This window comes from Budorcas taxicolor, chromosome 16, assembly GCF_023091745.1.
Source record: "Budorcas taxicolor isolate Tak-1 chromosome 16, Takin1.1, whole genome shotgun sequence".
NCBI lineage: Eukaryota > Metazoa > Chordata > Mammalia > Artiodactyla > Bovidae > Budorcas > Budorcas taxicolor.
The window spans coordinates 57,213,415-57,229,815 of record NC_068925.1 but is presented as its reverse complement, the minus strand read 5'-3'; the positions used below and the strand labels follow the sequence as shown (position 1 = coordinate 57,229,815).

The 16,401-nt window shown below is 46.0% G+C and overlaps 1 protein-coding gene across 1 annotated transcript in view; it reads right to left on the bottom strand.

The window, feature by feature from the left end:
* The window catches only part of TNN (tenascin N), a 59,347-nt gene that overhangs the window by 16,158 nt on the left and 26,788 nt on the right, over positions 1-16,401 (bottom strand). The window contains exons 9-14 of the mRNA XM_052654202.1: positions 13,889-14,152; positions 11,902-12,165; positions 5,441-5,704; positions 2,737-2,867; positions 1,608-1,740; positions 777-928 (exon numbers count right to left, since the gene is read on the bottom strand). Of these exons, the coding sequence (XP_052510162.1) occupies positions 777-928; positions 1,608-1,740; positions 2,737-2,867; positions 5,441-5,704; positions 11,902-12,165; positions 13,889-14,152 (1,208 nt within the window). The remainder of the gene's footprint in view (positions 1-776; positions 929-1,607; positions 1,741-2,736; positions 2,868-5,440; positions 5,705-11,901; positions 12,166-13,888; positions 14,153-16,401) is intronic.

Sequence of the window (16,401 nt, the reverse complement as noted above, 5' to 3'; positions counted from 1 at the left end):
CTCCACACAGATATGAGATGATCAGAACATTGCAAGTTTCCCTCTTTCAGGGTTTAGCCTTTTGTATCAAAGTTCCAAAGGCCCTGCTTCTGTAGGTGGAGCCAGGATGCAGAGCTTGGGCAACAGGCTCCAAAATTCAGAGGACTGAGCCCCCAAAGAGGCCATGTGTTTCCATCTTGGACGATCTGAGATGACCCACTGGGAAAACCAATGACCCAGAAGGCTGGAGTCCTAGAATCTGGTCCCAACTTTGTTATTAACTCCTGTGACCGACTCAGTAGACATGAGTTTGAGAAAACTCCAGAGGATGGTGAAGGACAGGGAAGCCTGGCATGCTGCAATCCAGGGGGTCACAAAGAGTCAGACATGACTGATAACTGAACGATATGTGACTTGTTCAGGGCACTTCTCCTTCTGGGCTTCAGTCTACCCATCTATAAAGTATGAGCAATATAATCTCTCTCATTCTATAGCTTATATGTGAAGGTCATGTTTATGAGTGTGCTTTGCAGAGAGTAAAATGTAGGCAACTCATGTAAAGAGGCGATTAGTATTAATAGATGGTGATAAACCCACAAGCCTTCCCAAACATCAGCCTGAATTTAACCAAGCCTGCTCTATCCCAGGAATCAAGTACCTCGGGCTCTGTTCTTACAGTTCTCTATTCTCTGAAAATAGCTGCAAGGCACCAAAACATCTCTCTCCCATGGATGAAGAAGAAATAGAGCTCCCTGGGCTGAGAAACAAGACACTGCCCAGGGCTCTGTGTGACTCACAGTCCAGCCGCCTCCATCTGTGTCCATGTCACAGTACACCTGCAGGGGCCGGCTGGCATCCCCATGCAGGTAGATGGTGTAGAGGCCACTGGCGACGTTGCTGTTCTGCTGAACTTGACTGCAGTCCGAAGGGTGTGGAAAACGGGCACCAACTGGGAAGCAAGCAGAAGGACAGCGTTGTTGGGAGAAAGGCAAGGGAGGAGGGGAGTGGGGCTAGTCCCATATTTTAAGATCATTTATTTTGTTTAGAAATATAATATTTTGGAACCTCCTACTACTCCGCATCTTCCAACTCTTCACTCACGTCTTATTTTTCTCACTCACCTTGCTCGCATCAAAAACCCCCAAATGTACTAGTTGTGTGTGCTAAATTACTTCAGTGTCCAACTCTTTGCGACCCTATGCACCGCAAGCTGCCAGGCGCCTCTGTCTGTGGGATTCCCCAGGCAAGAATACTGGAATGGGTTGGCCATGCCCTCCTCCAGTAGGTCTTTCCAACCCAGAGATTGAACCCACGTCTCTTACGTCTCCTGCATTGGCAGGGGGGTTCTTTACCACTGGTGCCACCAAATAAGGTCAAGTTCACATCACTTCCTCCTCTGACCAAACCCCCCCTTTCCCTCCACCAGACAATACTCCACTTCACTCCCTTCCTTCATCTCTTTACCATGGGATGGATTTCTTCTGAATTCATAACCCCACTTCCATTTCCCCTTGTCTAGAGAAATCCAGAGCCCTGTCGCCAGTCGCTCTTCCTTGGACACTTTTTCTGGCTTGTCCCATGCTTGTCCTGCACTGCATTCTCCTTCAGAGTGCACGAGCTCACATTACCTGTGGAAAGGTTGGTAGATACACTCCTGCTCCGGCGATCACCCTTAAAGGCAACTAAGGAGACAGGGAGGGTGACACCCTGCTCAAGGCCTTGCAACTCAAACCTCTGGTCCCCTCTTCCAAGCTGCACCTCCTACCAAACAAAGACAGTAGACATTCACTCATCACCCGCAGCACCCTCAGTGTCAACAGCACTCCCTGGTGCTAACGAGAGAAGCTCCTTGGGAGGGTAGAGTTTTGTCTTTTTGAGGGCTCAGTAGTAACCCAGAATCCCAGTAGGTTCTAGCCACTTCTCTTTAGGGCTGTGCCATGGAGATTCAGCACTTCTGGGAGCTCTAGCTGGGAACCAGCACCTCACACTGCCACCAGGGGAGCACCCTCAAGGGGAGCACATAGGAGGTCTCCTGCCCTCCAGATACAAGCTGGGGCACCAACAACAGCCACTCCTGGCAGCAACAGGCTAGCAACACCAAGCTGAGAAAGCAATGGGCAAGGTGAAGCTGGCCACTGATATCTGAGGCAGGAAGATAGCTGGGTTTTCAATAACCTTTCTCCCTGCTTATAGGGGCAGCTTTACCACTGAGATAATGAATAAATCAAGGTGCCTTTCCTTTTTCCCTTCCCCCCTTTTTTCTTTCAAGGAAAGAGAACACTAACTTTCCACTGGGACAAGTCACAAAAATATGTTGGCTTTCTAAATCCAGGTGAGAGGTATAACTCTTGAAATAAGGTTAATCAAATTCATTAAATAAATATTTATTGAACACAAACCATGTGCTAAGTTCCAAACACTTTAGACACAAGGCGAGGCAAAGTAGACAAAAATTCCCTGTCCTCGTGGAGCTAACATTTACTGGGGAAGTAACACAGGACAGATGTGTGGCCAGCGGATACGTGACAGGCAGCTAGGAAGGAGCAGGCATGAAGGTTAGTCCCATAAAATGAGACCACACGTACACTGTTCACAAATGACCACGTTTAGCATTCTCCCTTGCATACAGCAAGTGATCAGTAGGGATCAACACATTCATAAGTAGGTTGCCATGGAACCAGCTATTAAGCTGGTTGGCCCCAAAGAGTTGCTATACGTGGAGGCTGGGGCAGAAGAGAAAAGACGAGTGTCCAGTACCTTCACAGTGCCATCCGGGAACTGGTAGGTCAGAATATAGCCATCAATCTCGGCAGAGGGGGGTGTCCAGGTCAATACCCCACCAGACTGGGTTACAGCAGAAGGATGAAGGTTTTGGGGAGGGTCAATGTCTGTATATAAAACATCAAGTAATTATTATTACTAAGGTAATGAGAAGAGGTAATTTTTGAGATTTCCGCTTATATTCTCTCCCTACACATTCCCATTTTCTTCTTCCTATCAAGCAAGTAGCAGGCTCCATTCCTCTTTGCCATAAGGTCTTTAGGATCTATTTTTCTAAAAGTATAAACCCATGGAGGACAAGACAGTTAAGGGGTAAGTTTCAGAGGGAGTGAACCTGGGCTCCCACTTTCCCAGCAGATCTGCAGAGAGTGGTGGTGGTGGTGGTGGTTTAGTCACTCAGTCTGTCTGACTCTTGTAACCCCATAAACTGTAGCCCACCAGGTGCCTCTGTCCATGGGATGGGATTCTCCAGGCAAGAATACTGGAGTGGGTTGCCATTTCCTTCTCCAGGGGTTCTTCCTGACCCAGGGATCAAGCCCAGGTCTCCTGGACTGCAGGCAGATTCTTTACTGACTGATCCACCAGGGAAGCCACAGAGAGTGGTGAGTATGAGCAACCTCGATCAGCAAAGTCCTGGAGATGGCAGGGCTCCCAAAGTGGCAAGGAAGGACTAAGACCCAATGTAGCATATATATGTATGATGTGGTAAATGGCACTCTGAGTTTGGGCATAGTAGAGGCAAACAGATCTGAAAGGCCCCTGCATACAGAAACCAGGGGCACTCAGCAAACACCTGTCCGGAAAGATGACTGAAAAACCGGATGGGACCCCATGCCTGGCCTTGGAAAATCACCTGAGACCTCACACTCAGCCCTGAGGAAGAGCACGACTCTAAATTTACTGAGATTTCCAACTAGAAAACAGAATGGAAACGTATAATAGAAATTAAGTTGGTACAGCAATATAAAGTTCTGTGTCTTAGGTAACTAAGTGTGCAGCCTTAGAAGCATACCCTGTACAAAATGGGGAAGCAGGGGAGATCCCTGTACAAAAGAGGAGAGAAAGGGAGACGGGATAGCAGAGATGGTGGAAAAGCAGAGATGTCTTCTCATCCCCACGCGCCTCTCCACTCAAACACCAGAGGGAAAGCACGGCTGTGTGCACGCACTTAGACCAGGAAGACTACATCTCAGCAAAAATTCTAGTCAACGCCACAGTAATTGGTCAGACAGCTCACTTTTTTTTTTTTTAAAGTAAACAAGATATGAATGGAAATTTCCATTTTAAAAAATCATTATCATAGAGGGTGATTTTAATTTAGAAGTTTCCAAAAAAGATGTCTCCAGGCTATTTTCTACCCAGTAGCATTTCAGCTGAGAACTGAAATGCAGTATTTTAATAGAAATCAGGCAGCTGTTGTTTCGAATTAGGATGTTTTGACAAATTTTGAGTTTCTGTAACATCAGCGTGGTATGGCTTTCTAAAGCATAACATCTGGTCTGGGTTTTATTCCATCCATCACGCGGAAAAACTGAATTTCCTGGTTTCAAAATCAAAGGAAAACCTAAACTACGTAAATATCTTGAGCTGGCTTCTGCCACCCCTTTGACTGCCCACCCATCCCCAGGTTATGAACCTGAGATGTCTGTCTTAGTTATTTCTACATATTGTCTTTAAAAATGGGGAGGGGGCTTCTCTGGTGATTCGGTGGTTAAGACTCTGAGGTTCCACTACAGGGGGTGCAGGTTTGATCCCTGGTCAGGGAACTAAGATCTCACACACTGCACAGTGCAGGCAAAAAAAAAAAATTAATGGGGAAAGTGAAACAAAGAGGAGATAAAGAAGAAAGAGAGAGAGAGGAACGGAGGAGCGAGGAAGAGTGAGGGAGACTAGGGGTTGGGGGGAGATGGGGATGGAGGAAGGGAGGGAAGGGGAGAAGAAAGGAGGAAGATGCTAACCACCCAAGAGAGAAGTCCTGGGTATCAGGGAGCCTTGAGCGTGAAAAAGAGTTTCTTTCTACACACCTTTGTTTAGTTCGGAAATTTTCACTGTAAGCATGTATTACTTTTTTACTAAAAATGTCCGTTAACAGTAACTGATAAAAATAACGAATACATTCAAGGCACCTCTCATTCCAGTGGCCACGCATGGTAATACTGTGGCCTCACAGGGGATGGCCAGGCTGTGCCCAGACTGTCCAAACAGACCCGAGGACGTCAGTGTGGGCTGCATGATCCTGTCAGGCCCCAGGGAGGCCTCATCACACACACAAAATACAGGCAGTCCAGGCCCATTTGGTGGCCAACTGGAGAGGGACAGTGAGAGAAGGAAGATGCTCCACCACTGCCCCCAGTGTGGAAATGGAGGCAGAAAGGGCTTCTCGCCTCCCTCTTCCCCAAACTGGAGCGGAGGCCCAGCCAGGTCCTCAGGTCAGGATAGAGGCCGGGCGCTGGGCTGGGTGAAGGCGGTGTGAGGGAGGCCCCCTTCCACACAGGCTTCCTTCACACCACTTCCTTCCTAAACTGTCAACGCATTACCTCAGAAAGGTGAAAAGGGAAGCACTCTGAAGAATGCCCTTGGGGCAACACTGTGTTCCCTGCTCCCCTCCTCAGACTAGATGCGGAAGAAGGCAATCTCCTGTTAGGTGTGAAGGGCTCCGTGGCCCCACCCCTCACAGTACCTGTCGGGGCCTTGGTGTCGGCCTTCCTGCTCTCCTGATCCCCCTTCTGGGCCCACACGTGGACCGTGTACTCCACGCCCGGCCTGAGGCCCGTCAGGACAGTGCTGCTCTGCTCCTTCCCCACTGGAACCTCCCTGGTGTCTCCGTCAGCAGAGGTGTAGCGCACCAGGTATCTGTCGATGACGGCCTGCACCGGGGCCCAGGAGACGGTGGCCGTGTTCTCCGTCACCTGCTCGGTCACCAGGTTCTGGGGGCTGTCAATTTCTTTTTAAAAAGGAAATGCTGAATTTTAGGGCCAAAGGAACACATCACCATTCATGATACTTTTATTAACAATACAATTCCACTGAAAACATTTTTCCAGGGGAAACAAACCCCTGGAAAAATGTTATATTAAAACTGAAAGGAATTTGATCTTCTCCAAGTTTATCAACCTTGGAAATTTTTTGTCCTTCTAGTTCCCATAAAAATAAAAATCTCCTGAGCAACAAGACAAGCGACCCAAATGGCAGCTGAAGGGACCTCTTTTGCTATCTCCATGGTATATAGCTATTTTGTTCCACAGAATTTGAGAGCTGAGAAGTTACATCTTTCAAACTTTTTCCCTTTCATAAAAGGGGAGGAGAAGGGAGATCTAGAGAACTGAAAAGACTTGTCCAAGATCTTGCTGTTTTCTTGCATTAAAACTTGGACTCTGGGGACTTCCCTGGTGGTCCAGTGGCTGAGACTCTGTGTTGCCAATTCAGGGGCATGGGTTCGATCCCTGGTCAGGAAGCTGGGATCCCACATGCTGTGTGGCATGGCCTAAAGATAAAGAAACAAAAAAAAACTAGACAAAAAACCTAGACGCTCTTCCTCCTGAATTTTGAGCCCTTTCACCTTCTCAAGGCCTTTGCTCCCTTTCATCTGCCCTCTCTCACCTGTGCCATCAGTCTCTCCCCATCTCCCGTCATTCCCAGACAAACAAGCTCTAGGCTCTCCTGTCCCTCTGCTCCCCTTAACCGACAGACTTCTCAGGTGAACCCGCCTGTATATTCCCACCTTCTGTTCACTCCTCAGCTCAGCGAAGTTTAGCATTTTCTACAGCACATCACTATAACTGCTAGTCTAGGTCACCAACAACCTCATCTTGCCAAATTCAATGGACACCTGTCATCCTCACCTTGCTGGACCTTTGAGCAGCATTTGGTAGAGCTGAGCCACTACCCCTGTCTCAAAACACTCTCAGCCCTTGGCTTCCATGACTATACACTCCACTGGGTTTCTCTTAACTGCCTCCTCCTCTTTGATTTCCATCAGCAACCTGAAAATGTAGGGGAACCTGAGGTGCCCTCTCTTCCTCTCTGTCTACAGGTGATCTCAGCCATGTCTGCAGCTTTATTAATATTCTAGTCATTTACTTAGGGCTGTGTCAGGTCTTAGTCACAGCACGTGGGATCTTTGTTGAAGCATGCAGGATCTTTTCTTGTGGCACATGGGCTTCTCTCCAGGTGTGGCACGTGGGCTTTCTAGTTGAGGTGCTCAGTAGCTGCCCCCCAGCATGTGAAATCTCAATTCCCTGACTGGGGATCGAACCTGCATCCCCTGCACTGGAAGATGGATTCTCAACCCTGGACCACCAGGGAAGTCCCTCCACAGCTTTAAACACCAGCCAGATGCTCACAGCTCCCCAGTGCCTATCAATTCTGAGCCCCTGTGTTTCTAGCAATTCTGAGTCCCTGACTTATATCTACAAGAGCATATCCACCGCAGCACCTAGCATGTACTAAACACTCAATAAATACTTGTAGAATCAATAAATAAGTCTCTCAATTAAGCAAGAAATCCCATGAGTACCTCAAGCTTAAGCATTTAAAAGTCTTAATGTTCCTCCTCAGATCTGTTTATTGCTCAGAAGATGCCCCAAATTGTCCATGTTGCTCAAGTCAGAAACAGATGTCATACTTGGTTCCTCACCTTCTTTCTGCTCCACATCTCATCCATCAACAAACACCGTCACTGATGCCTCCAAAATATGTGCCCTGATGTCCTCTTTTCTCATCCCTATTGCCGCCACACTTGTCCATCTCTCTCTATCAACTTGACTAATCTTCCCCCTCTACTCCTGTCATCTCTCCTATTTATTCTCCTCACTGTGGCCTGAATGACCTTTTTTAAACAAAATATTACCTCATTCCATTCTTCTCCTAATAGATATAGCATGCTCCCTCTTTGAGGTACTGGGTGGTCCTATATGACCTGACCTTTCCCCCTGCCCCCATCATCTCATGCCACTTTCTCTCCCTGCCTCTATGCTCCAGCGACACCAGCCTCCTTTCAAGTTCTTCAACCATCTCGTGCTGTTCCAAACCAGGGCCACACACTTGTTCTTCCCTCTGCCCAAGATGGCTAGTTTTCCCCAACCCCCTTCTGCCCTTCCTCTACAAGCACGCTGTCCAAGAGATCTCTCTGCAATGATGGGAATAGTGTAGAATCTATGTTAGTCACATGTGGCTACTGACCATTGGAAATGTGGCTAGTGCAACTGAGGAAATCATTTTCAAATTCAGTTCAGTTCAGTTCAATTCCTCAGTCGTGTCCGACTCTTTGTGACCCCATGGACTGCAGCACGCCAGCCTTCCCTGTCCATCACCAACCCCTGGAGCTTGCTCAAACTCATGTCCATTGATTCAGTGATGCCATCCAACCATCTCATCCTCTGTCATCCCCTTCTCCTCCTGCCTTCAATCTTCAGCATCAGGGCCTTTTCCAACGAGTCAGTTCTTCGCATCAGGTGGCCAAAGTATTGGAGATTCAGCTTCAACATCAGTCCTTCCAATGAATATTCAGGACTGACTTCCTTTAGGATTGACTGGTTTGATCTCTTTGCAGTCCAAGGGACTCTCAAGAGTCTTCTCCAACGCCACAGTTCAAAAGCATCAATTCTTCATCGCTCAGCTTTCTTTATGGTTCAACTCTCACATCCATACATGACTACTGGAGAAACCATAGCTTTGACTAGATGGACCTTTGTCAGTGAAGTAATGTCTCTGCTTTTGAATATGCTGTCTAGGTTGGTCATAGCTTTTCTTTCAAGGAGAAAGTAATTTTTAAATTACTGTTAATTAATTAAAATTTAAATAGCCACATGTTGCTAGTGGCCACTGTATTGGATGGGACAGTATAACAGAACTGTAAGCTAGACACATGGCCATCAAGCTAAAGACTCCATTTCCCATTCCGCTTGTGGTGAGGGACACTGTGTCTTCAGTCTAGCCAGGGGAATGTGAGGAGTGACATGCGCAGAGCAGGCATCTCTTCCCTTTCCCACGCCCCTTTCCACTGGCTGGAGTGAGGATGGGTGATGACCATGTATTGGATTGGCCAAGAAGTTCATTTGGGCTTTTCTGGGAAAACTCCCTAGGAATGGCTGAGCAACAATATGGAAGGAGCCTGGGTCTCCTGAACCATGGAGCTATCAGATCAGCCTTGGCACCTTACGCTCTGACCATTTCACAAGAGAGAAATAAATTTCTTTCTTGTTTGAGCCACTGTTATTTGGGTGTTTCTGTCAATGTGCATCTTTTTTTTTTAATTTATGTTTAATTGGAGGATAATTGCTTCACAATGTTGTGTTGTTTTCTGCAGTACATCAACATGAATCAGCCATACGTATACATATGTTCCCTCCCTCTTGAACCTCCCTTCCTCTTCCCATCCCATCCCAGCCCTCTAGGTTGTCACAGAGTACCAGCTTGAGCTTCCTGTGTTATCTACTACTCCCCCATTTCATCCCTGCCCTGTTATTCTCTACACATATACCATGTTCATCCCCTTCACAAAACTTCTAATTTATAGTTATAAATGCATTTGCTTGTTGACTATCTGTCTTTCCCACTGGACTTCAAGATAGTAGGAATCATATTTATTTTGTTTACTGCTATATCCCAGGCCTGGCACTTACAAAATGTTCATTAAAATTTAGCTGCATGTTGAAATGAACACTGAACTTCAACTACCAAAAGTTACACTTGTTCCTTTAATCTAAACACCACCTATTAAGTAAAAAATAAAATCAAATAGCTTGCTACAAAACAGTACTTTAATGCAGTGGTTTTAAGAATTTTATATTGGCTCTATCTTATTCCCTATAATTTCCTATAGCTGAAGAAGCATCGTCATTAAAAACACAGGCTTCGGAAAACAGTTTTAAGACATTCATGGTATTGCTCAGTACTGAGCCCATTATCACGCTTCGTTCTTTCTTTAGGTGAATGGAGTTTGTTGTTTTGTTTTGTTTTACTGTAAACTCCTAAAATGATCCACAGTCCCTGAGGACATGGGCCACAAAAGCAGCAGTGACATAATTCAGCAGCAGTAGATCGGCCCAGAGTGAAAAACCCTAGTTTACGTTTCTTGTCCCTCCTGTTACCTGTCAGGGCCTTGGTGTCAGCCTTCCTGCTCTCCCGGTCCCCCTTCTGGGCCCACACGTGGACCGTGTACTCCACGCCTGGCCTCAGGCCCATCAGGACGGTGCTGCTCTGCTCCTTCCCCACCGGAACCTCCCTGGTGTCTCCGTCAGCAGAGGTGTAGCGCACCAGGTACCTGTCGATGACAGCCTGCACCGGGGCCCAGGAGATGGTGGCCGTGTTCTCTGTCACCTGATTGGTCACCAGGTTTTGGGGGCTGTCAATGTCTGAAAAGACAACAACAATCAATAAGCATTATTAATAGGCCACAGAGTGGAGAAAATCACAGCCACCTTGCTTGGGGTGACACCCTTTCATGTTTCGTGGGATTTCCATCCTGCGTGCTCTAACTGCATCATGGACGTATGTCTTCTCTCCCCATAAAGACTTTGACTCCTCAAGGAGAACGTACAGTAGACCAAAGCCTGAGCGTCTATACTATTACCTCTACCAAGACTTTAAGCAAGACAAGTCTCTTTATTCATTCATTAAGCATATGTCAAATGCCCACTATATACAAGGAATGGGACTAGACAGTTTGCAGGGTTCAGTTGAAGAAGACATGGTCTCTGCTCAGTGCAGTTCAGTTCAGTTGCTCAGTCATGTCTGACTCTGCGACCCCATGAACCACAGCACACCAGGCCTCCCTATCTATCACCAATTCCCAGAGTTTACCCAAACCCATGTCCACTGAGTCGGTGATGCCATCCAACCATCTCATCCTCTGTCATCCCCTTCTCCTCCTGCCCTCAATCCTTCCCAGCATCAGGGTCTTTCCAAATGAGTCAGCTCTTAGCATCAGGTGGCCAAAGTATTGGCGTTTCAGCTTCAACATCAGTCCTTCCAATGAACACCCAGGACTGATCTTTAGTATGGACTGGTTGGATCTCCTTGCAGTCCAAGGGACTCTCAAGAGTCTTCTCCAACACCACAGTAGCTAAAAATTTTGTTTCTAGCATCATGTCAACAAAGACCTCTCAGTTCATACAAGATGATTCTACCAGCCAGATGCCAATATAAGCTCCCAGAGGAAGAGGGCTATATTCTACTCCCCTTGGGGTTCCCATGCCTAGGAAGGAGTAGGGCCCATGGAAAATGCTCAATATATGTTGTTAAATGAATCAGCAAAATTAAAATCCAGTTTTAATATGCTTTAGCAGATCATAGATTAACTTGCAATGCTGGTTTGCTGGCTAAATCACGGAAAGGAAATATAATCATACATCTCTTTCACAATAAGGTGAGAATATAACCTAGAAGTTACACCTGAAAATAACAAAATATTATAAATCAACTATAGACAGTTCAGACATAAACCCATGCACATGCGTGTGTGTGCTAAGTCACTTCAGCCATGTCTGACTCTTTGTGACCCCATGGACTGTAGCCCGCCAGGCTCCTCTGTCGATGGGATCCTCCAGGCAAGAATACTGGAGTGGGTTGCCTTGCCATCCTCCAGGGGGTCTTCCTGACCCAGAGGTCAAACCTGCAGCTCCTGCATTGCAGGTGGATTCTTTACCACTGAGCCACCAGGGAAGCCAGAACATAACATAGAAATTATCCTTATCCTCAAATAACTCATTATAGTAACGCAAACCATATACAACTACTCACTTTGGTAGATGTAAAGTCTACTTTTTGAAGCTGAGTTTTGAACACATTACAGTTAATATTCATAGCATTTGATTTTCATTTTCTGTTTCCAGTCACAAACTCAACAGGAGAGCCTTAATACTGAAGAGTAAGCTCACACACTGGGAAGGAGCACTGGCAGGACCTGACCATCAGTCACAGCAGACCTGTAGCTTGGAGGCTGCCAGGTGTCCCTGACTTGTAAAGAAACCAGTTAAAGGGAAATGAGAGGTGGAATATGCAGTACATTATGATGGAACACCATCCTGCTCTTCCATAAATCATCAGCTCTGCCAGTTTTCAGTTCAGGAAACCAAAACTAGATGAGGCATAGCCTTAGCATGACAGGCCTTACATTACCAAAGAACAGTACTGTGTTACCTGTCGGGGCCTTGGTGTCGGCCTTCCTGCTCTCCTGGTCCCCCTTCTGGGCCCACACGTGGACCGTGTACTCCACGCCCGGCCTCAGGCCTGTCAGGACGGTGCTGCTCTGCTCCTTCCCCACCTCAACCTCCCTGGTGTCTCCATCAGCAGAGGTGTAGCGCACCAGGTACCTGTCGATGACGGCCTGCACTGGGTCCCAGGAGACAGTGGCCGTGTTCTCTGTCACCTGCTCGGTCACCAGGTTTTGGGGGCTGTCGATGTCTAAAAGGTGAAGTACACTATTAGCAAGCACCAGAGAGTGAGACCATGTTCCTTGGGGTGAGGCAGTCTCCATTCTTATGGTTTTCCTGTCTCCTATGTGGATTTTTAGTTGTTTCATGGATGTAGGTCTTCTCACCACAGCTGGAATCTTGGATCCTCAAGGAGGCGGCACGGGACAGCAGAATGGGCACTGGATCCAAAGTCAGAAGAGCTCCATTCCAATCCCAGCCCGAGAGGCAGAGTGGAGGACCACCAGAAGGAGCTGCGGGCTGCAGCCAGCAGACCTGGGCTCTAGGTCCAGCTCGATCATCAGCCAGCAGCAGCCCTGCACAGCTCTGCCTCCCCTGGCTGGGTCTCCATTCCTCATGTGTAAAATGTGGGCCTTGCCAAATAGATTTTAAGGTACCATTATATTCCATGAATATTCCATGAATCATCAGCTAACTTTGTGACTTGTCGAAATCATTCACATCTCTGTATTTGAGGTTTCTCAACTGTAAAATGGGGATATTGATTCCTGTTCTACCCATCTCAATGAATTCCTCTGAGTACCAATGAAATGAAGAATATAATTCTCATTCATTGCTGGTAGGAATGTAAAATAGTGCCACTGCTCTGGAAACAATTTGGCAGCTCCTCAAACAGTTAAGCACAGAGTTACCATATGACCTAGGAATTCCACTCTTAGGTATATAGCCAAAAGAATTGAAAACATATGCCCACACAAAAATTCATTCATAAATGCTCACAGCATCATTATTCACCATAGCCCCAAAGTGTAAACAACCCAAATGCTCATCAACTGACAAATGTATAAACAAAATGAATTAGATCCATGTAATGAAATATTATTCGGCAATAAAATGTATGGACACAAGCTACAACATGAACCTTGAAAATATTATGCTTAGTGAGTGAAGTCAGCCACAAACGGCCACATATTCCATGAATCTATTTATATGAAATGTCCAGAATAAGGAACTCTCTATAGACAGGAAGTATGTAGCTTCCTAAGGCTGGAGGAAGCAGTGCTGGGGAACAACTGCTAATGTCTGGGGTTTGTTTTAGGAGAGATGAAAATATTCTGAATTAGACAGTGGTGATGGCTGCACAATTCTGCATATACTAAAAGCCACTGAATAACACACACTATAAAAATGTGGACTTTATAGTATGTAAATTATAACTCAATAAGTCTGTTCTTAAAAAATGAAAAACAGAAAGAGCTTTAAAAATTATGAACCATTACTGTTTAAAAGTGCAACCTTAGGATCCTCAGAATGGAGTACACAGTAATCAAAAGAGAATTTATCCACTAAGAAAGCAGTAAGACTTCCTTGTTCTGAAGAGACTGCAGCGCAAGTCATTTTCCTAAGGTACTTACCTCACAGATCCTAACATGTGGCTTATTTCTTTCCTTTCAAGAAGAAATATTTAATGATTGATCACAAAGGAAATACACAGTTGGAGAGACAGTGGATGGATAAAATCAATCACCATTTATCTTTGCAAGATCAAAGTATGAGGCCAAATGTGAGCCCCTTATTTTGATGTAATGTGTAAAAAGGAAGTGAGGGATGGTGTGTGGTTTGGCAGAAGTCTACTCTCCTGCTCTTCCAGAAATCATCAATTCTGCCACTGTCAGTTCAGGAATACAAAACTTGACCAGCCATTGACTTTAGCATGTCAGGGCTTCCATTTCTAAAGAGCAATGCTCCCTTACCTGTTGGAGCCTTGGTGTCGGCCTTCCTGCTCTCCTGGTCCCCCTTCTGGGCCCACACGTGGACTGTGTACTCCACGCCCGGCCTCAGGCCCGTCAGGACGGTGCTGCTCTGCTCCTTCCCCACCGGAACCTCCCTGGTGTCTCCGTCAGCAGAGGTGTAGCGCACCAGGTACCTGTCGATGATGGCCTGCACCGGGTCCCAGGAAATGGTGGCCGTGTTCTCTGTCACCTGCTTGGTCACCAGGTTTTTGGGGCTGTCAATGTCTGAAAGGAAGATGCTGATCAATAAACACTATTCACAGAGTGAGATCTTGTGGCCACGTTGCTTGGGGTGGGGTAATTTCCTATTCTCATAATTTTCCTATCTCATATGTCAGGTTTCAGTTGTTTCACAGACATAGATCTCTTTATACATCCAGACTTGAGGATTTTCAAGGAGGAAGCACAGAACAGCGGAATGAGTAGTAGACCCGGAGTCAGGACAGCCGTGGCCCTGGACAACCCAGCTGTCTCTGGCTGGGCCTGTTTCTTGATCTGTAAATCTTGCCTTCAGGTTGGATGGACTCAGGTACCTTTGAGCCCTACTCGTCCATGCATGCATCTAATCTCATAAGTTATTAACTTGCTTTGTGACCCTAGGCAAGTCACTTCACTTCTCTGCATCTATAAAACGGGGGTGTTCAATAGTTATTGTACATCTCTCCAGGATAGCTCTGAAAACCAAGACCAACAAATGTCATGTAGAAAGGGGTCTTGACTATAATATGGTTATCAGTGTTTATGGGAAAAAAAGGCATAGGGAGATAACGAGTACATATTCTGTAGAGTTGGGTATCATAGGACTTAATAACATGCCCTTTATAACAGTTTCTGGCACAGAGTGCTTGTCCAGTGACCACAAGCTATTTTAAATGACAGCAGTTTGTCGATATTTTACAAATGCACAAGATTATATTTCTCCATACTGCACATAGATAATGTATTCAAAAATGTATTCACCAAGAGAATAATAGCACTTCTCTGTTCCAAATACAGGCATACCTAGTTTTATTGTGCTTCTCTTTATTGTGCATCATAGATATTACACCTTTCACAAATCAAAAGTCTATGGCAATCCTGCACACAGCAAGTTATTGGCACCATTTTGCATTTGCCAACAGCATTTGCTCACTCTATGTCTTTGAGGCACATTTTGGTAATGCTCATAATATTTCAAACTTTTTCATTCTTATTATATTGGTTTTGGTGATCTGGGATGAGTGATCTTCAGTGGTACTCAGTTTGCTGAAGGCTCACATAATGATGAGCATTTTTAGCAAAAAAGTATTTTTAATTAAGTATATACATTTTTTAGGCATTATGCTATTGTACATTTCACAGACTATAGCACAGTGTAAATGTAACTTTCATATGCACTGGCAAACAAAAAATTCATGTGACTTTCTTTATTATGATGTTCACTTTATTGCAGTAATGTGGAAACAAACACAATATTTTAGAGATATGCCTATAGTTGATTGCAAAAGCCATTACCCAAGGTCTTATCTAGACTTACAATCATATGTTCAAGTGAGACCATCCTTATCTTAGCTTAGGCCTGACCCCAAGAAAATCAGTATATACATTCCAACCTGAGGGCCCAAAGCCAAGGTGGGTGCAACAGTTTCGTGGCCTTTGATTGATCAATCAACTAGACTATGAATGAGGTTGGAGAGCACAAAGAGGTGGGACTTAAAGAGTGGATTTCTTTGAAAAGAGTTACACGGAGAGTCCCATGGGTGAGGGCCAAGCCTCGAGTAAGCAGCTGCAATAGGATCCCTTACCGACCTGCACAGGTGTACGCTAGAGCAAAAGTTCTCAACCAGGGGTGATCTCGGTTCAGTGTGGCACAGGGAGGCTCCTGGCCCCAAATGGGTGGAGGTCAGTGATGCTGCTAAACATGCTACAGTGCACAAGACAGACCCTGCAACAAAGAATTATCAACAGTCCCCAGGTTGAGAAGACATGACCAGGGCTTAGGGAACACCATGGGCTGGTGTCTGACCTGTGCAAAAAATATCTGAGATGTGAAAAAACTGCTGGTTGCCTTGCTGCAGAGAAAGGAGACGCTGCAGCATTGGGGGGAAAAAAAAACATATATCTGGCTGTGTGGACAAAGGGTGCATGTGTGTTCCACGTGGACCAGATGTGGACCAAGGCAAGGATAGCCCACCTGGGGTTACTTTAGAAGCTATTGAAGGGAACCACTCAGAGGGGTGAAGAGACCCCACCAGAAGGGCAGTGGTGGGCACCCCCAGATGTGTGAGCAGAGGAAGAGGAGTGGGCAACCAGTAAGAGAGGTACAGGTGCCCACAGGATCACTTTCACCCGCCAGTGAAAGCTGAGGGAAGAGGACAGATGAGCTGTCTCTGAAGAACCCAAGGAAGTGTTCCATGACGGAAAAGTTGGTTTTAATCCTTGTTGGGCACCATTGGCAGACTCAAGCCAGCTGTGACTGTTACTATTAAGTGAGA